Source organism: Martes martes (assembly GCF_963455335.1).
Source record: "Martes martes genome assembly, chromosome: 9".
NCBI lineage: Eukaryota > Metazoa > Chordata > Mammalia > Carnivora > Mustelidae > Martes > Martes martes.
The window spans coordinates 85389300-85410132 of NC_137896.1; the positions used below are offsets into that span (position 1 = coordinate 85389300).

General features: G+C 45.8%; 1 protein-coding gene across 1 annotated transcript in view; it reads left to right on the plus strand.

Moving 5' to 3' along the window:
- The window catches only part of ARHGAP25 (Rho GTPase activating protein 25), an 85266-nt gene that overhangs the window by 29991 nt on the left and 34442 nt on the right, over nt 1-20833 (plus strand). Inside the window, exons 2-3 of the mRNA XM_080813941.1 lie at nt 11201-11400; nt 17629-17716. Of these exons, the coding sequence (XP_080670067.1) occupies nt 11201-11400; nt 17629-17716 (288 nt within the window). The remainder of the gene's footprint in view (nt 1-11200; nt 11401-17628; nt 17717-20833) is intronic.

Sequence of the window (20833 nt, forward strand, 5' to 3'; positions counted from 1 at the left end):
CAGAGAGGCAGGCAGAGAGAGGGGAGGAAACAGGCTCCCTGATGAGCAGAGAGCCCGATGCAGGGCTCGATCCCAGGACCCTGGGACCACGACCCGAGCCGAAGGCAGAGGCTTCAACCCACTGAGCCACCCAGGCACCCCTCACCTCAATTTTTAATAGAGTCTTTTTATCAGGTTGTAGAATAAGAGAAATACATCGTGACTTGTATACCAGGTCCATCCTACTGCAAGAATTGTTTGTTGTTCACACTCTTAGCAGGATTGTAAGGTTAAATATCACTACTCCTGAAGACCAGGGGAAGAAGGCTGTGGGAACAGAATGGAACAGAATGTGGGATGGGTAGCCTTGTGCTTGGTCACGGGGGCCAGTCTTGATCATTGCCCCTGCTGGATTGCTGCGTTGAAACACTGGGACCCCTGGATTCATCCGGGCTCATAAAATGCAAATACATCAAGCATTTGAATGAGTTATTTATTTATGAATGCCAGTGACTAAGCAAAACCTCTTTTTTTTTTAATATTTTATTTATTTATCTGACAGACAGAGGTCACAAGTAGGCAGAGAGGCAGGCAGAGAGAGAAGAGGAGGAAGCAGGCTCCCCACGGAGCGGAGAACCCGATTCGGGACTGGATCCCAGGACCCCGGGATCATGACCTGAGCCAAAGGCAGCGGCTTAACCCACTGAGCCACCCAGGCGTCCTAAGCAAAACCTCTTAACTAGAAAAAATGACTAGCAGTGAGAATGGAAGGGTCACTACTTCTCCCAAGGCCCTTCTTGCTTCAGCACACCACGTGAACACCCAGCAGAGACTCCTTTGCTAGCTGTCCCACAGTCCTACATGATGCAAAGTCCTTCCTTGCGCTGATGTCTGGGAAGGCAATTAGTGTCCATACACAAACAGCCACACGTTCAACCCAATATACGTTTACCACCCAGTTGCCAAATCTCCACTTCACCTTGTGCTGAGGAAGAGGCAGCTCGAGCAGTGCTGAGTAGGAAGCATTCACAATTCTGCAAGTTTCTTGTTATTACACTTGGCTTCCTGTTATGCAAAGATAGAAAGAGGGGGGGCCTTGAAGTTTTGAAACAGATGGAGACATGCACCCCCAAGAGGCTACTGGGCTCTCAATTCCTAAGAAATGCAAAGCTCCAAAACGTGGACACCAGAGGGGTGGCCCTGGAAAGGTGCCCTTGGCCAAGAGAATTTGTAAGCACAGAAGACCTTGCAAGCCCGAGAAACAGGAAGCCAATTCTCTCCCTCCCTTGCCCCGTCTCCACTCCCCTTCTCTCTCTCTCTCTCTCTGACACCCCCACCCCGCTCTTGTCTCACTCTCTCTCTCTCCTTTATATTGCTAGTGAGACCACATTTTTAACCTCTTCCTGCAAAGGACAGTCATCTGGGCTAAGTGTCTTTCCAAAACAGAATTTGTTCTTCTAGGGTAAAATGTTTACTTGTCAAACAGTGAAGGGCATTTCTACAGACTATGGAACATAGGAAGAGTCAGCCTGCTCGGTTCCTGGGTATGGAGGCAGGTGTTCAGAAGATGACTTTCAGATAGCCCTTTGAATGAGGTTTTGTAAAGTGGTCTCATGAGTGAGTGTCCTGGGGAAGCCTGTGTGACTTACTTTCAAGTGCACAGAGCAATCCCCTTGGCTGCCCTCCGTCTTATGTCTTGTTGGTTTTTGCAGGTGGCCCGGTTTTTCATACTAAAATTAGAAATGAAACTTAGAATTCAAAGAAAAATCCAGGAGAGTAATCACAGGATACATTTTTCCTAAAGTTTCAATGCCAGGTTTTGAAAGTGAAAAGATTTTAAAAGTTCCCCAGGTCCCTGAATAGTGGATGCTTTAAAATGGAGAGCAGTTTGCCTTGGAGAGGGAAAGGAGAAAAGGAATAAAGAAAGTGAGCCTGGAGGCTCTGTAGTTAGAAAACCTAACTTTCTTCTAGCGGGGGCCGTGTTCCCATGGTCTGGCAACGGGACAGGCAGGTCTGGGTTCGCATGTGCCCATGCATGTGTGCTGGGACTAAGGAAGGCTGTACAGATCATTCTTCATCAGGGAGGCAGCGATGATGGGAGGCTGCTGTTTTGCCCGGCTGCCCAGCAGCTCCATCCTCAGCCTGGTTGGGCCGCCAGCCACAGTTTGTGGTGTGGGCCTGAGTGCTGGGCTGGCGTGGGTTAGCTCCTCCCTCCCACACCTTGGCCACATTGGCCTTTGGTCAGAATCCTTAGGTCTCCTGTAATGAGCATGGGCGGCGCGCTGGTAAGACATGGCAGGACTACCTAATATGTCCATTTTCCTGTCAGGGTGTCAGCACAGCCTCAGTGATGGGCTGGAGGTTTCAGTACCATTTTTTGTCACTGTTTTTTTTTCCCCCCCAAGACCTATTGAGGCTTGCAGAGCCTACCGTGTACAGGAAAAGTAGCACAGCATTGTTTATGCATAATATGGAGGCAAAATGGGTAGAGGCTGAAACAGGTATCGCATGTGATGGATTGGGAATAGTGGCCTTGGTCCTTTGCCCACTTCCCACTTACCCATCTGAGCCTGGCAACTACTACACGTTGATTCCCAGTTTAGGTGCCTCGCTTTACCCCTAGAATACATGCTTCTCTGTGGGCGCTGTAGCCTAGGTAGTGGTATTGGGCTTTGAAATCAGACTTCTAGCAGTAAAACTGGGGCAAATCATTTCACTTTTGTGAGCTTCAGTTCCTTGCCTGTAAGATGGAGATGACCTTGTCTGTAAGACAGATGGTGTTTCCCATAAAAAGTTCACATGAGATTTTTTTTAAGGATTTTATTTATTTATTTGGCAGACAGAGATCACAAGTAGGCAGAGAGGCAGGCAGAGAGAGAGGGGAAAGCAGGCTCCCCACTGAGCAGAGAGCCCGATGGGGGGCTCGATCCCAGGGCCCTGAGATCATGACCTGAGCTGAAGGCAGTGGGTTACACTGAGCCATCCAGGAGCCCTCGCATGAGATTTAAATGAAGTTAGATTTATGAAGTGTTTGCACTGTGGCTGGCACATGATAAATACTTAATGAATCTATCACTATTGATGTGCATCATTATTAGATCAGGGGTTAAATCTTTTATTGGCCACTCTACTTGAGTGGACACATGCGAACACATCTAGAAATCCCATGAATAGGTAAACTGGCCAATATTTGTTGCATATATGCCTGATAGAGGCTTGCAATTCATTCTAAAATGTTGATTTTATTCACTTTATAGATTTTTATTAGGAAACTTCAATTGGCCAGATGCTCTTCTAGGAGGTTTGTTTAGGTTGGTGAAGAAGTTGGTTGAACTCCCTGCCCCTGGGACCCTACTTTTTGATGGTTGAGCTTCCATTCCAATTTGCTTATCAGTGCTACTCTTTTCTCATTCTGATTTTACCAGAAAGAAAGCCTCAACTAGATGCTCATCTCTCCTTTAACAATTTGTGATTCTTGACTGATTAGGAATCCCCCTATTTTATACAAGGAGAGTTTGACAGGGCTGAGATCATCAAGAAATGGGACTGGGATTGGGGCAACCATGGGAAACGGGGTAGTAGAATGCATTTTTGTATGCCGAGGTGCACAATAAATACCTGAAACCCCACAAATTTCAAGTTCACTAATCTAGAGAGTTTCTTCTATTTTTTTAAACCCTACCCATTACCCAGCACCATGCCCTGCACATAAGAAATGCCCAATTAATTTTTCTGATTGGTTAATAAATGAGATAGGAGAGAAAGACTAGGTTTTTTTGGTTAAGAATCCATGTTATGAATCTTTTATTTGAGCATTAGTTTCTCTCCACAACACACACACACACACACACACACACACACAATCAGGCACACATGCACACATCCACCCCTCTCATTTCTTCATTCCTCCCAGTTAACTTTTCTGAGCCAGACACTGTGAGGGTGCTCAGGATACTCAAATGAGTAAGACATGGTCCTTCTTGCTCTCAAGAACCTCTTTGTAGCTCTAGCAACTTACCACCTGCAAACATGCAATAAAAGCACAAAGATGTTTATCCTTGAGGCCATGGGGCTTTCAGCCCACCTTTGGAGTCAAGTATACCTTTCTGAGAGAGAAAACTGAGATCAGGGACTCAAACACTCCTTTAAAAAGAACGTCTTGCTTTTGAATAGTACCTTATATCTTTAAATAAGCTCTTGCAGTACGTGGAAGGTTGTATAAGAGTGGACTGTACAAGGGCCTTGGCAGAAAGCGTGAGTAGGACTGAAACCCACTGGTGCTTCTCTCATCAAAATATTACCCTGGGTGGCTGCATCCACCCAACCAGAGGCAGAGGAACCTATTTCTTCACTCAATGGCCCTATGTGTTCCCCAAGGACAGTTCCTGGCCCAGGGATGTGAAATGAGCCTGAATTGGCCCCGGATCTTTGCTTACCACAGGATGACAACCTCCCTTCTCTGATTTTGCTCTTCCAGGTAGCATCTCCTGGTCCATCCCCAAACTCTTGGTGATAATGGATTTTCTTGCTGCACTTCCTCTTCCCCATATTTAGATCTACCACAAGCTCTCTTTAAGGGCCCAAGGAAAATAGCAATGTCTTCCATCTCATATCTAAGTTTATCTCCATAGCCTCAAGTTAAAAATGCTTCTGTCTGTGCTGGTGTCCTGTGTGCCCAGACTTCTCTTTGGTGTGTGAACCTCTGTTGTGTTACTTTTTTTTTTTTTAATACTTTATTTATTTATTTGACAGAGAGAGAGCGCATAAGCCGCGGGGGCGGGGCGGGGGAGGCAGAGAGGGAGAGAGAGAAGCAGGCTCCCCACAAAGCAGGGGAAGCCCGATATGGGACTCGATCCCAGGACTCCGGGATCATGAGCTGAGCTGAAGGTAGTGGCTTAACCAACTGAGCCACCCAGGTGACCCCTGTTGTGTTACTTTTCAGATCTGAGATTTTCACGTTACTCCCATCTCCCAGTTTTCACTTGCACCTTTCCCTCTGATCTCTTTCTTAACCCCCAGGGCTTACCCATCAACACCAGAGCTCTGGTGAAGTCCACAACTCTTGGTCCAGCTTTACATCTAATCAGGCCCAGAAGGGGATTCCCTTGCCTGCTCAAAACCATTTTGTCCTCCGACCTCCTTCCCTGCCTCTACGGACAGGTCTCCCAGACCCATGAGCTATTTGAGGACAGGGTTGCATCAGTGGATCTTATATTCCAGAACCTGACATGGTTCCTGGTGCACACGTGCGCTCAGCCAACGTACGGCAAACAAACAGATGGAGAAGGCTGCCTTACCCGAGGTCACCCCAAGCCTCACATGAGTCTTCGCCTCCCACTCCTCCTTGTCTGGGGGTTCCCCTCACAATCGCCTACCCTAGTCTGTCCTTCTCCCCTGCCACCGTCCAAACTAGACCTCTGGACTTGCACGTGGAATGTTGTACAATGTCTGGCTTGCCTTCTCTTTTTCCTTTTTTTTCTCTCTCTCCCTCCTTTGATCCCTTCTCTTTTTCATCTCTTCTGTCTTTTCTCTCATTTAACATAAAACCGAGTCCATTTTATGGCCTCAATATAGCCTCCCCTTAAGGCTCATGTTCTAAGAAGCAGACAGTAGCTTAGGCCTCTCCACTTACCATTATTCACAGTGATTCTTATAGACCAGCCACCCACAAGGTACATATCATGATCACAGCTTCACGGAGGAGGAAACCAACCCCCAGAGATAGAACATGACTCACCTAACGCTACAAGAAGCCTGTGCCCTCTTCTACTTCACCCTGCCTTCTTTTCCAGGCACGGTGTTAGCTGCTGGGGGTACAAGGATGAGCAAGGCCAAAGGCAGAGCCCCTTTATCTCCTTAGAGCATGTGTGGGGAGGGAAGACAGAGAAAGGACCAAGCAGGATGAGAGGGGCTCTGATAGACATGTCCTCCATCAGGAGGGAACAGAGCCCAGGGAGTGAGACTGGCTGGGCTAGGAAAGCCTCTCATGGGAGATGTGGCCTGCAGTAAGTCTTGAAGGATGAGCAAGGGCTTTCCAAGAGATCAAACTAGGGGTGGGTGGAGAGAATATTCCAACAGAGGGAATAGTGTGTTGTCATGAAGGAAGGGCAGTATGCGTGTGGAGAAGGAGCAGGAAATGCAGGAGGGAAACTGAAGAACTAGCTTGTATCTTTTAATGATGAAGGTGCTGGAGGATTACCAGAGGCTTTAGACAAGAGAATAACATGATCAGATTTGTGTTTTAGAGGGACCATGTCATAGACAATGTCACCAACGGACTGGAAGTGAGACTGGTAGAAGAGACATATAAGGGAACCCTTGTGGAAATCTAGGGGGAGAATAGAAGGGCCCACAAAAGCAGGGAGGTGGGTGGGTAGAGAGGAAGGCTGGATCTGAGAGTTGTTGACTGTGGTGACTGTGAAACGGGGCAGCTTTCCACTTTGTTTGGCTGGCTGGGAAGACATCCCTCACAGCACATCATGGAGATTTGTGGAGGTAAAGCAGGTTAGGTTTGGGTGTGTTTGTGGGTGTAAGGTGAAGGGAACGGTGGAGGGGACAGGGGAAGGTAGTACTTTTCACTAGCAACATGGTGACCTTGAGATTCCCATTGAAGTACATGTAGGCAGTTGGAAAGACAGATCTGCAGCTCGGGTTTCTGGGGGTGAAGCATGTATTATCTACTCCCTTTTCAAAGCCATTTAACATGGTTCCCAGACTAATGCTCTGCTTGTATCAACATTGAGAAAATACCCACCTTGGGATGAACTATTAGCATCTCATCCATACCTTCGGACCCATCTAAATGGAATCTAAACTGAAGTGGAGCTGAGAGCAGATAGAAGAAATATCTCAGAAGTAGACCGTAGAAGATTTTGTGATTGATTATTTTGGGGACTAGGGGTCAGAAGATGGGAAGATGAAGAAAGGAAGTGACAGTGCTTCCCAAGCTGACTTCTCTGTTTATACTTCTCTCTTGAATTTTCTCTTTTTCTAATTTGGGGCAGAGAGTAGCTAACTTCTATTACAGAAACAGAAACCTCTGGGCATGTGGCACTTCTTCCATTTCTCTTCTTTTCTTTCTGGTGCCCTCCCAGACTGCAGACTAAAACTCAGCATACACAGAACTATTCTAGAACTCGTCTATATTTTCTTCTGGGCCTCCCTTGCCAAGGTACGTGAAGTGGCTCCTTATTACCTGACTGGCACCCACACTCAGATCAAGGCTAAGCTTCTCGCTCTGCCACCCGAAGCCATGTCTTCTCAGGGATCTTTAGCTTGACTTTCTATTTGATGAAATGCTGCCCCACCGTTTATAACCCATTTTTGTCTCATGCTTAGTAACGATAACCCTCCGATCGCAGGAAGTGCTGACCAATAGAACTTTCTGTGATGATGGAAATCTTCTCTATCTGTGGTGTCCAGTCCTGTGGCCATGAGCCACATGGGGCTATTGAGCACTTGAAATGTAGCTGGTGTGACTGAGGAAGTAAATATAATATATTTTAATTCTACATGCACATAGCCACTCATAGCAAGTGGCTACTGTTTTGGATAGCACGTCTGAGGAGCTTCTTTTTTCTGACTCTCCTAAAGTCAGGGTGGGTTTCTGACTTTATTGAGGCCCTCACTTCCCACTTCCCCAGAGTGTTCTGTAAATGCTTAGCAGCTGCCTTCTGACTTCCTGCCTTCTCTGGTCAGCCTGTAGCCCCCTCTCCAACCCACAGCCTGGCTCAGATCTCCTTCCCACAGGGCTGGGATCATGCACTCGTGTGCAGTGACTGGCTCACAAGTGAAGCTTATCACAGTTATTATTTTCATTATGAGAAACAGCTCCATTAATAGTAACAGATTTCTTTGTTTACTTTATCTGGGAACAAGTCACACCCACAAAGAAGAGAGACTGTTCAAAGGAACTAACAAGGAAACTTAGCCAAAAACAAGTCAAACTCAAAGCCCACCAGGCTTCCTTCCCTGATACTTGAATCATCTCAGGGTGGGTTTGACTGATGAGCAATACTGAAGGCTAAGGTGGGAGATGGGTCTGATGTGAGACAGAAAACTCCCCTGCTTAGTCACTGACTCACTGGAGGCCCAAATGTCACCTTACCAGTGACATTGGGGCTACTTCTAGCAAGTGTGGAGGCTTATACTAGGCCATCCACACTCCAACTTGTAAGCATGACCCAGTGTGTATAGTCAAACTACCCACAATGAGGATGATAACAGGTACTCAGGAAACTGGGTGGATGTAGGGGTGAATGGAATAATTTCTGGAGCATGAAAGATGTTAGATAAGGCCTTGACCATATGTAGGCAGAAAAGGTGGCTGCCTACCAGTCCCAAGGGCATCCAAGCCCCTGTTGGCCAGGTCCAAGAATGAAAGACCCTCAGGCCTCCTCTTGCCTTTGCCAGGCCATTCTACAATGCACAGATGTTTCTAGAGGAGGTTTTGTTTCTGTGTATTTGTTTTTGTCATCGTTTTTCCCACAACAAAGCATAAAAACTTCACAGAATTAACCACAGAAAAATATCCCAGCAACCAAGTTCCATGCTTGAGTTAATTCTACAGTGTCTTTTTGGCTTCTGTCTCCCCCATCCCCCTTTAGTTTCTCCCACCACGGTTCCCCCATCAACAATTTCTTTGGGTCTCTGGGGGTGGCTCAGGAGACCCGAGTCATCATAATCATCATGTGGCATCTGCCCGTTTCTTGTTTCTTGTTTCTCTCCTTTCCTGGGCAGGCTTCATTTGGTAGCATCAGCCTGGAAGCCAAGGGATGCTTCCTCATTATGGCCCTGTTAGAAGGGTGAGTCTCCCTCTCAAGTGTGGTGCTACTTGAGGCGAATGGCCTGGCTATGCTGAGGCTATTGAGGTGAAGGAGAGAACCCCTGAATTTGCCAGAATGCCTCCCTCCTCCACTTTCTCTAAAGACTGTGGGTGTGAACCATTCTTTGTCATCTCTGCCTACTATCTGCCCTCTTTCTAGGACAGACAGGAGTCTTCACAGGTTACAGTCTCGACCCAGAGAGACACGGAGCTGTACCTGGTTCTTCAAATTCTTTTCTCCCAGTGTATTCCGGCCAAGAACCTCCTATCATTCCCTTAGATCATGTGCACCACCTTAGAGTACGTGGCTAGCCTCAGTGTGGCTGTTGTTTGAGCTATAGTTGGAAGATCATGAAGACAATAGTTAACTGAGGAGCAAGATCTAAGATAAAATTCTTAACTGGGGTGCCAGGAGACAGTGATATAAAGCAAACCCTTTGCAAGCATGCTGCCAAATGGTCATCAAAATGTCAAACTACTTCTTACTACAATCGAGTTTATGCACTGTTATGATGATGTCCGCCCAAGAGGAGGTTGAACCAAGTGTGCCTTGTCCCACTGTCCAACCTAGTATGACCTCTCCAGTCCCTGGTGGGAGGTGAGGGTGACTACAAGCTACAAGGGATGTGACAGGAATGTAGGTTCCTTGTGAGGATCAAGGGAGCATAGTTGTCTTCAGACAGCCATATAGGACTCAAGGGTAAACCACATAGAGTGATCACTCTGAATACGATTAGTCTGAGATGCCATATAAAATTCTGATATTTGAAAGTATGGCATGAACAGAAATAAAGTTTGAAAACCATAGGCCTAGAAGGAGATAGAAAGAAAAGAATCAAAAGCAAAGGGAAAAGTTATCAATTCAATACATTAAAGATAGAAGTGAAGGACGAGAGGAAGCTTGAGGAAGGAGTGACATTTTGAAATGCACCGGGGAGTTTTAGGAAGCTCTCAGAGATGATCTCCAGCTGTGTAGTGGAAGCAACGTCACCTGTTGATAAAATGAACAAGTAACTTTGGCTTATCTTGGACCACTTACATACGTCCAAGTTATATGTGTTTATATATGCTAGCTTGTTTAATCTCCACTGTGATTCCACAGAGTAGGTAGGGACTGTTACTGCCCTAGTTTAACAAGCGAAGAAACTGAGGCTCAGAGAAGTTGTGTACTGGACTGAAGGGCCCAAGAACCAGGAAAGGAAGGACTGGTCTCCAGCCAGCCTGGGAGAAACTGGTCAGAGTGGGGTTGGCTGCGTTCAGCGGCGTCATGAATGTTCTGGGGACCCACGAGGGCTGAAGATAGGGGCTGTAAGACAGAGACTTCTTCCAGCAAGAACGCAGTGCAGGTGCTGGGGGTGGGGGGTAGCCCATCTTCGGGGTCTGGTGTCCGATGTGGTGGACCTCTATAGAAGGGCGCTGTAGACCTGGCAGGGAAAGAAAGCAGGTGGGGATCAGAGGACATATCCAGCTGCACCACAGGCCTGCAGACCTGTTGTGTGGAGGGAAGGAGAGGTGACATTTATCCTGGTTGGGAGTTGCCCTGGAGACGAGCTGTGGACACCTGGACCTGATCCAGGGACAGCAGTGCTCTGGTGTGAAAACATGAGGGTCTGGATTCAAATTCCCGTTCTGTGTTCTGCTGGCAGATATGGTTTCCTTTGGGTCCCTGTGTGTCGTCAGCGCAGGGAACGGCCCACCCAACTGATCCCGTGGTCGGAAGGCAGCCATGGCGTGGCGCCTGGTATAGCAAAAGGCTGTAATCACTCTCAGAGGGCCGGGGACAGAGTGGCAATGGGTGACACTGGGCAGGAGCCTTCCGGAGGTGCCCGCCTCCTGGACGGTGGGGGCATGGAGCGGGCGGGGGGCTCGGGTTCCGCTGGGGAGGAACGTCAGGGGGCCCCAGCTCCTGCTCTGGGGCCAGTGCCCGGTCAGCTTCCGGCTGCCTCTGCAGCCGCGTAGGACTCCCCGAGCCCTCCGAGCGCGCACTGTTTTCTCTTTCTCTTGTCAGATACCAACTCCCACGCAGGAAAAAGGAAGCACCTTTTGTCAGATGCTGCGGCCACTTCCTCTTCAGAAGGCTCCAGCCAGCCTTTCTCTTTGCAGAATGACGGGGCCGGCGCCGGGCGCCGGACTGCGTGTGCATCGGGCCTCTGGCTGTCACCGGCTTCCCGGTCCCTGGCCGCCCCGCGCCTGGAGCAGGCTGCTCGGCTGCCTCTCGGCCGCTCGGGGCTTCGTCCCTCCTGCAGGCCTGGCCCCCTGAGCCCGGCCCGCCTGGGGTGCACGCAGCTAGCCTCTCAGCCCCCTGGGGCTTCCTCCGTGGCCCCGGCGCCCCTCATTCCTCCCACGAACGCAGCTTCATGTCCCTGAGCCAGCCTGCCTGTCTGTTCCTCTCCATAGCTCGGTCCAAGAGTGTGATGACCGGCGAGCAGATGGCCGCCCTCCACCAGCCGTCCGCCCCCAACCCGCTGGAGAGGCCCATCAAGATGGGCTGGCTGAAGAAGCAGAGGTCCATCGTGAAGAACTGGCAGCAGAGGTACTTCGTGCTGAGGGCGCAGCAGCTCTTCTACTACAAGGACGAAGAGGACACGAAGCCGCAGGTACCAGGCAGGCTGTTGGTCCCCACCGGCAGGGCTGTCGGCCTGCGCTCAGGTGAAGGAAACACCTGCAGGCCTTCTCCCTAGGCTACATGCGCACCCATCCCAGAGGTGTCCCCTCTCTCCTTCCCACCGGGTTTTAGATCCATAAACTGAGTGGCAGAGAGGACAGAGGGCTCCTCCTCTGGGAAGCCCTGAGGGGAGCACTGAGGAGCTTCCTAAACTCAGCCCTGAGGTGAAGGCTGGTGATCCTGTCTTGATGGTGATGCTGAGCATGAAGGCTCAGAGACAGCGGATTTGCCTTCAGGCAGATTGGTTTGTTTGTTTGGCCAACATTTATTGGGCATCTATTATGTACCAGACATTGTTTTGGGTACTTGAAATCAACCAGGGGGTAAAACAGATAAAAGTCTCTGCCTGTGGAACTTAGAAAATAAGGGAGCAGACAGAAAATAATAAATAAGTAAAGTATGTGGTTTGTTAAAAAATGACTAGTTCCATGAGATTAAAAAAAAAAAATGGGTTAAGGGGAGATCAAGCATCTGGGGAGTTGATATGATTTTACAAAGGGTGGGCAGTATGATTAAGGAGAGGCAGTTAGCCAGGTGGATCTCTGGTGAAGGAGCACTTCAGGCAGAGAGGAGAGCCAGTGCAAAGGCCCGATGGTGGAGCATGTCTGCTGTTCGCTGAGAATACCAAGGAGGTCAGTGTGGGAGCACCAGAGCTAGGGAAGGAGAGGATCAAAGGGGATGGGGTCAGTGAGGGGAGAGCGGGGTCTAGGATCACAGTGCAGATAGCAAAGAAGAAGACCATTGTAAGGACTTGAAGGTTTATGCTGAGGACTATGGGGAAGCATTGCAGGGTTCTTAGCAGAAAGGGGACATTTCTTTGGCTTATGCTGTAAAAAGATGGCTCTGGCTACAATGTTCAAAATAGATTCAGGTCCAGAGGAAGAAGGCAGGAGGGTAACCTAGGGGAGAGGTTATATTGTTTAGAATGTCAGTGGGGGTTGTGGGCTGGAGGAAAGTGATCAGGTTCTTGGTATACTTTGAAAGTACAGCAAAAAGGATTTCCAGATGGAGTGGGTGGGGCCCGAGAAGACTTTGGTCCTAAATCTTGGAACTAGTGATTCCTCCTGGCCATCATGGTACATGAAGGTGAAAGGGTGTGCTATTAACAATTACCCTGGGACCCCAGGTGTAAACTGCATATCTTGGAGCAACCAAGACGGCTGGCCACCCGTTTAGAGTCATGTCTGTGATGGCGAAAGAATAGGCTTTGCCAGAAGGAACTTATTAGGGAAGATACACTCTAGAACCTTCTGGATCCAGAAAAAAAGCCCCAAGAAGAGTAAGGATATTGAGGGTGGATGGCTGGGAATGTAAAGAAACAAGACAGTAATTTTGGAAGAGGACAGATCTCTTTAAGAATAAACTTGGGGAACTGTGACACATCAGCAGCACCTGGTTAACCAGGCCCTCCCCCTGAGTGTCTGTTACTGCAAAGGCTGAAGAAGGGCCAGGGACCCCACCAAAGACTGGGTTCTTGCTCAGTGACCCATGCATGGTAACCAGAATTCTTTTTACTTTATGAACAACCCAGACCCTATCAGAGCCAAGCAGTTATAGGCCAAGATGGTGGCAACTGGTGCGTGAGGAGCCGACGCAGCCAGTCTTCCCATCCGCAGAATGAGGGAGGTGGCACCAAGGCATTAGCCTTCCCCCATCAGCAGGAAGAACAACTCAGTGGGGTTTACTTCCCCCAGGTATAGACGGTGAGAGGTACAACATGTCCAAGCTTGTATTCTTTCCCTGGCTCTTCTCCCAGGAAACTGGCCAGGTAACTATTTAATTATTCTGGACACCTCTTTCTTCTTTTGTAGAATAAGACAATCATATCTGGCCTGCACTTATCACAGGCTCCAACGATATGAAGCACGTGTAAAAAAAATATTTTGTGAAAGCATAAACTTGATGCCAATGATTAAATAAATTATTGAAGGTCCTAGCTTCTCTCCTTTGCTTCTGAAGGAGGAAACTCAAAATCCTTCCAGGGATAAAGTAGCCTGAGATAATTAGGCAAAGCTTCTAGGATGAAAGTAAATTGTGGTTTTTTTAAGGAAATCTATTAATATAATACATAAGATCAGTAGGTTGAGATCAATAAGTCAAGTAAGGAAAAACTGCACAACCCCTAAATTGTGGTTTCAGCCACAATTATCAGCACTTGATAAAATCCAATACTCATTTTAGATATAAAAAGGTTTTTGAAAAGCTTTTAGGGATGGAATGATAATGTATTAGAAAGAAGATTTTACTGTATATAGATATGGATACTTTGATTACAAAATCTGCATGGTAGGAAATTTGGAAGATGTGGAAGAGAACAAAGCAGAAAATGAAAACGAACCCATTAGCAAGAAATAGGCACCTGAATTCTCACTTTTTCCAGTTCTTTCTATACATATACCTTTAGGAACTCAGCTATTCTAAATGCAAATTAATATAGTAATATTCTTTAATTTAAAAATTAACAATTCATGAATTTTTATTATGATAATCAAATATTCTTTTACAATGTTATTCTTAATGGTGGCAGAATAGTCTACCGGATGGACATTCTGTAATTTATTTAACTAATTTTCTAATGAAAATAAGTTGAGAATTTGGGCTGATATTTTTATACTATTATTACAAATAAGAGTTAAGTGGATATCTTTGTAGACTTTTTATATATCTGTAATTATTTCATTAAGATAAAGGAAATTTGTTAAAAATAAAGCACTTTCTTATGCTATCGTTTAACATTGTTTTGGGATTCATAGATATTGCAAACATCTAGACATGACATGAGGGTGTCTGGGTGGCTCAGTTGATTAAGTGTCTGCCTTTGGCTCGGGTCATGATCCTGGAGTCCGGGGATCGAGTCTCGCATGGGTTCCCTGCTCAGGGGGAGTCTGCTTCACCCTCTGACCCTACCCCCTCTTGTGCTCTCTCACTCTCACTCTCTCAAATAAATAAATACAATTTTAAAAAAAGAAAGAAAATATGACTATTTTAAAAAAAAGAAATGACATGAAAGTTACAGACATGAGCTAAATTCTTGGGAAAAAATAAAGGCGTATTTCTATGCTATGTTTCACACCATTCATGGTTCTGGATGGACTAAAGACTTAAATGTAAAAACAAACAAGCAAACAAACAAAAAAACTGAGTTCATAAAAGTCCAAGAAGAAAATGCAGTTATCTGCATAATCTTTGGAAGGCACGTGTTTTTCAAGCATAGTATAAGCAACAAAGACAGCATGAGGGAAAGGCTAATTTAATTACATAAATAAAAATATCTGTACCTTAAAAACCAACATCATAAAGTGAAAAAGCAAATAACAAGAAGAAAATTATTGTATATGTGTAAATGGTAAACAAATAATCTTAATATTTAAGGTATTTTTTCAAACCTATAAAAAAAATCCAAATAGCTCAATAGAAAAGTGAGCAAATGATGTAAACGAACAACTTACCAAAGAAACGTAATCCCCAATATGTGTATAAAAATTTCGGTCTCAGTAACAATTAAGGATGTGCAATGTAATATAATGAGACATCACTGTCCCTAGCAACGCTTTTCTAGAAATTTTGGTGTTGGTAAGGACAGGGAATAGGAATTATTATAATGCACAGCTGATGGAAATGAAAATCTGTACCACCTTTCTGGAGGGTAATACATGCTTTTTTAAAAAACTCAAACTCTTTGACCCTGTATTTCTAATTCTAGGAATTTAACCAAAGGGACTGCTTAAGACTGGTGTGGATATAATTTTTAAAATATTTTGTTTATTTATTTGAGAGAGAGAGAAAGAGAGCATAAATGGGGTGGGAGATTGGGCAGACAAAGGGAGAAGCAGACTTTCCGCTGAGGAGGGAGCCCGATGCGGGCTGGACCCCAGGACCCTGAGATCATGCCCGAGCCAAAGACAGCTGCTTACCTGACTGGGCCGCCAAGGTGGCCGAAGACTGATGTAGATAATTAAATTTACCTGTATATGTTTCCACTACAGTATTGTTTATAATAGTGATGTTGAAAACAGTGCCCAGTGGTGAGGCTAAGTTATATCAAGGAACTTTCGTACATTAAACAACAGAATACAAGTCTGCTTTAATGCCCTAAATTAATGCCCTAAATTAATACTTTTTGAAATGGAAAACTATCCATAATATTGATTGAAAACAAAAGCAAAAAAAGGCCTGTTTACAATGGAGGATGATGTATCTAACTGACCCCATTGTTGAAGGAAAAACTAATGAATGTGAATTCATGGGAAAACGGCTGGGAGAGAAATACGCAAACCTGTTAATAGTGGTTATCTCCTCTGAGCACTGGAGTTTCACGCAGAGCACTGGAGTTTCATTTTCCAATCTTTCTATAACGTATAATTTAGTTATAACTTTAAAAAGAACACACACATTTCTATCCCTTAAAAAAAAATCTCAGATAGAAACCCCAGTAATCTTGGAGCAATCAGGTGAAAAAATGCCCTCAGGTACACAGATGATATATATATAAGCTGGTACAATCTTTCTAGAAAGTCATTTGGCCGGATTTATAAGAGCCAAAAGCTTACACCGAGTTATTTTATTTTTAGGAAGTAGTCCAAGAGAAATAAGATACATGCAGTGCTGTTTATAATAAGAAAGTTTGAACTTAATGTCCAACAAAGGAGAATGATTAAATAAATGATGGAACTCTGTCTGATGGACTCCCGTGCTTGCTTCCCAGGAAGCCTGGGGCTCGACAGAAGGCAGTCTGTGCATTTTTCCCCACTGAGGTCTCAGTAAGGTCTGTCCAGCTTTAATAGCCTAATGCTTTGTAAATCTTTGACTTAGCTTGATATAACTCATTCCAAAAGGTTCTTTGTCAGGGAAATTGTTTAAACCAGAACCTCAGAAAACTGCCCTCGAGTTCCTGCTAGAATGATCATTCTGGACAATCCTCCTTCATTGTCCCCTTGGCTCATCTCCCTGCTTTTCTGGGACCTTAGCACAAGTGGCTGACTGTCAGTGGCTGGGAAGTGTTTCACAAATTGCTCTCTGGTGGCCGAGCTGATCATGATGTAGCATTGGCCAATTTCCTTGGTGTAAATACCCCAGCATGGCTGATTCAGGCCTCCAGCATGACATCACTGAACAGAGTTGAGAAGAAGGGCGCAAAGCACAGTGTTTTATAGTATTATAACCACACAGATAGAACAGGTGTAAATAACCACATGAACAGAAATAATAGTAAAATACAGCAAGTCACTAGGAAGTGATGAACTCTGCGTATTATTACCTTTATTTTCAATATAAAATATTTCATCATAAGCTTCTATCATTAAACTTTTGATAACGGCCGTGTTTAACAACTGGCTTACATTGTTCCTGCAAGTGTGACAGTTCATTCTTGCGAACCTCTGTTTGGGGCACCCCACCGCCCTGGCTGTCCGCCCTGCTTCATTGTTGTAGGACATGTGACCTCCTCCTTCCATCTTTGTACAGAGTCCACCCCTGTTGACTTGCAATGTGGGGGAGAACAGCCACTGGCACCCTTCCCTGTCCGGGGCCATTCCTCCCTTCCCATCAGTGTCCCCGCCCCCACTACTGTCTCTCTTATGGCTTCTCTCTTCTCTTCATTTATGATGTCCAAGCCTCTTGTGCTCATTTCAGGAAGGCCTTGCAGTTTGCCATTTATGACTTGGTGTGAATACGTTTAACTCTAATGTTCACTTCTTCCCCCAGAGTAAGTGGGATTTTTAAGTAAAGCCTTACTTGTCATTCTGAAATCCCACTGACCAGGGTTTGATTCATAGCATTCTGATTAACTAGCACTGTGATCTCAGATCAGCCAGTTAACCTCTCTGACCCTTACTACCTCATGTCTCCAGTGGGGAAAATAACAGTCTGTCCTTCAGAGAGTTCTGATTTAATGTGATAAAATAGGAAGATTTAATGTGATAAAATACTCAGGGCATTTAGCACAGAGCCTGGTGCCTAGTAGCTGTTTGATGAATGGTACTAACATATTTTGCATTTTATTTTTACTGTTTTTGGATGAAAGTGATATGCTAGCTTTCCAGGTTGCTCTCTGCCTACCTGTCTTCCTCTCCCATCCCATCATTATCCTGTCTGCCCTTCAGCTGAATTTTAGGTGACAAAATTACTGCTTCCCTTAAAGGGCCAACTTTTGATCTTTCAGGGTTGCATGTATCTACCAGGAAGTACAGTCAAGGAGATTGCCACGAACCCGGAAGAGGCGGGGAAGTTTGTCTTTGAAGTCATTCCAGGTAGGCAACCAATGTGGGGACAGAGCTACATTATATTCCCATCTTACTTCTGGATCCTAGAAGTCAAGGCTGAATCTGTCAGCCAGCTAAGCGACTGACCGAGTAAGAATGCATCATCATTCTGTATGTAGTTAATGAACCTATACTAGCTGATTAGCTAGCAGCCAACTAAGCGGATGCACACTTGGTTCGACCCTGTAAGCATCTCATGAGGGCACACTTGGAGTCAACGTATACCACTAGGCGCTGACTCGCTACTCTGGAAAGTACATCAGCCCTGCTCACTAAAAGGAGCCCGGTTTCAAAGTTGATTGGGACCTTAAAACGAACAGTTACAGTGTAAACCAAGTGTTGTGAAATTGCCATTTTGGTGGGTCAAAAATGGTCTATGGTCAACAGTCACATGTGGTTCAACACGACCTAATAAGAAATGACAGCCACGAATACTGAGTGCTTAACACATGACAGGTGCTGAAAGTCCTGTATCGTGTATGTTAGCAGCACACAGGAGGGGGCTTCTGCCCAGGGTAGAGCTCTCTTCCTCAAGTGCATCTGGGCTAAGGGGAGTTGGTCCACTCTGTCTCAAGGGGAATTGGTGTTTGTGTGAGCCTGGCACACTGAGGCTGCTTCTCCCTGTCTCGGGCTCCTTTGCCAGTCCAGCCTGGCCAGGAACTCCACACAGCAGGGGAGGCCACCAGTGCCCTGAGCACGCGCCCCTTCCCTTAACCTCCTCCTTACCGCTCAGGGCAGCGTTCGCATAAGACACAATGAAGAAGGCAACGTGGCCATGAGGTTAGAGTGCCTGGTCTGGAGCTGGCCTGCCCTGCTCTGAATCCTGGCCCTGCCACTTTCTATTTGGGTAGCTGTGATCAAGTTATTTCATTTCTTCCTGCCTCTGTTTCTTTATCTGTGACATGGAGACAATGAAGAGGATAGTGAGAATGAAAGAAAGAACTCGATTTGGCACAATGAAATCGAATGGGCTATACCAAATGGCCCATTTGGTATAGTGACTGGTATATAGTTAGTGCCATGTCAGTGTTTGATATTTGGGGATAAATAGAGGAAATTATAAGGTAGAAATCAATCCTGAAACTTGCTACTGCTATAGGAAACAAAGAAAAACAATTCTTAAAGTTCAGCTTTTCTGGGTGGCCTCCTTCCCAGCGGGCACTCCTTTGTTTTTTTTTTTTTTTTTAATCTGAAGTTCTGTCCATCTCTCTTCCTCCTCAAAAGAATAGTTTATTTTTTAGTCTCTCTTCCCTGAGAAAGCCCCACTTCTTCCTACAAGATTCCTCTAGTCCAAGGACCCCTTTCCCAGCACAGCTCATGGGATGCAACCATCCATGGTAACGTGTGTCCCAAGCCTAAATTTTCCATTATGGGTAACCCTACTGAGGTCTTCCTTCAGATTCACTGTGGGCTTTGCACCCAAAGCCCAGTGCCCTTGAAGATTGCTAGGCTACGGTATCTCATTATCACGTACACTTGCAGGCCCCTGGGTGTGCTCATGCATGTGCGTGCACACACACGTGTCTTGTAAGAACAAACAACAATTCTAAAGCAATAATAAGGTAGGGAGCCATTTTCCCAAAGGTTTCCTAAAGGAGCCATCATTCTCAAGTCTTCATTCAACTTAAAGAGAGGCAAGCCTCACTTTAGAGACTTTTTAGTTCCTCTTTTTGTCATGATCTTAGGCAAGACGATTTTCAGGGACTGATGCTGGCCCAGGAAATGGCCTTCCTATTCAGGGCCCTCTCTCTGTGATCACCTGTGTCGCTGGCACAAACGCCAGAGAGAAGCCTTTCCTTGTAGCTCTGCTATGTGTTTCTTTCTTTAGAGCAGGCAAAAATTTAGGGCAAGCCTTGCTCTCCCTACTTACCTCTAGCAGAATAACTATCTGTTTTCCTTCCACCCAAAGGAAGTCATCAAGGATACAGAGTTATTCCTCTTGTTGCATTTCATTCTCATACTGCCTGGTGAGATGTAACAACAGATTTATTGAGTACCTGCTATGAGCCAGGCACTACTGTAGGAACCGGGAATCCAGAAAAGAACAAGCCTACATGATAGTCTAATGGGGGAGACTGACAGGGGACTGCTTATAATGGAATAAGCGCAACGGAAAAAATGAAAGCAAAGAAAGAGAGAAAAAATTCTGGTTGAGGTGGGGATAGTGGCCGGTCACTTACCATTTTATTTTTTATTTTTTTTTACTTTTTAAAAAAGATTTTATTTATTTATTTGAGAGAGAGACAGAGATATCAAGAGAGAGCATAAGCAGAGGAGGGGGATTGGAGAGGGAGAAGCAGACTCCCCGCCGAGCAGGAAACCCAACTTGGGGCTCCACCCCAGGACCCTGGGATCATGACCTGAGCTGAAGGCAAACACTTAACCAACTGAGCCACCCAGGTGCCCCTCACTTACCATTTTAAATAGAGCAGACACTCCAATATGCCCCACATTAATTGTTTTATAGGGCAGCAAAAGATTTTTAAAGTCCCTTTGCTTTTGATCTCTTGAACCTATCTAATATCATGGAGCTTCACCTTCTTTACCCTTTGGGATGACCTGATTTAGAATCCTTGTCATCGGGTCATTGGCTTTTGATCAGAAGGATCAGTCCATCAAAGCCCTGGCCTGTCAGGAGCATCCTGAGAGCTGGGTGTGTCTCAATGGAGTTGAGAGACAAAACTAATGGCAAAACTAAAAGATCTCCCAGAAGTCAGAGTAAACTGAAAAGGCATGTTTTTGCTACACAAGAGACTGGAGAATAGGCACGGAGGAGAAGGGTGCCAGATAAATTTCGGCCAAGGTCAAATTGGAAGCCATAGGGGCTAGTGGCAATTGGTGGGAGAAAGATCAGGGGCCGTACCTTGAGTGTGGTGGTAACTTTCTGGGTGCCAATGGGCAGGTCTCTTTGCATCTCTGGACTGGAGTTCCATTAGCTACAGAGGAAATGATACTAGAGCCCCTTCTATTTCAAAATGATATTGTGATTCCTACAGGATTCTTTAGTTCTACCCTGACCACTTTTTACTTCCCATTTTACTTCTGGAAACACCTAGATCTCAGGAGTGGTCAGGGCCTCCATGGACTGACCCTTCTGGTCAGAAG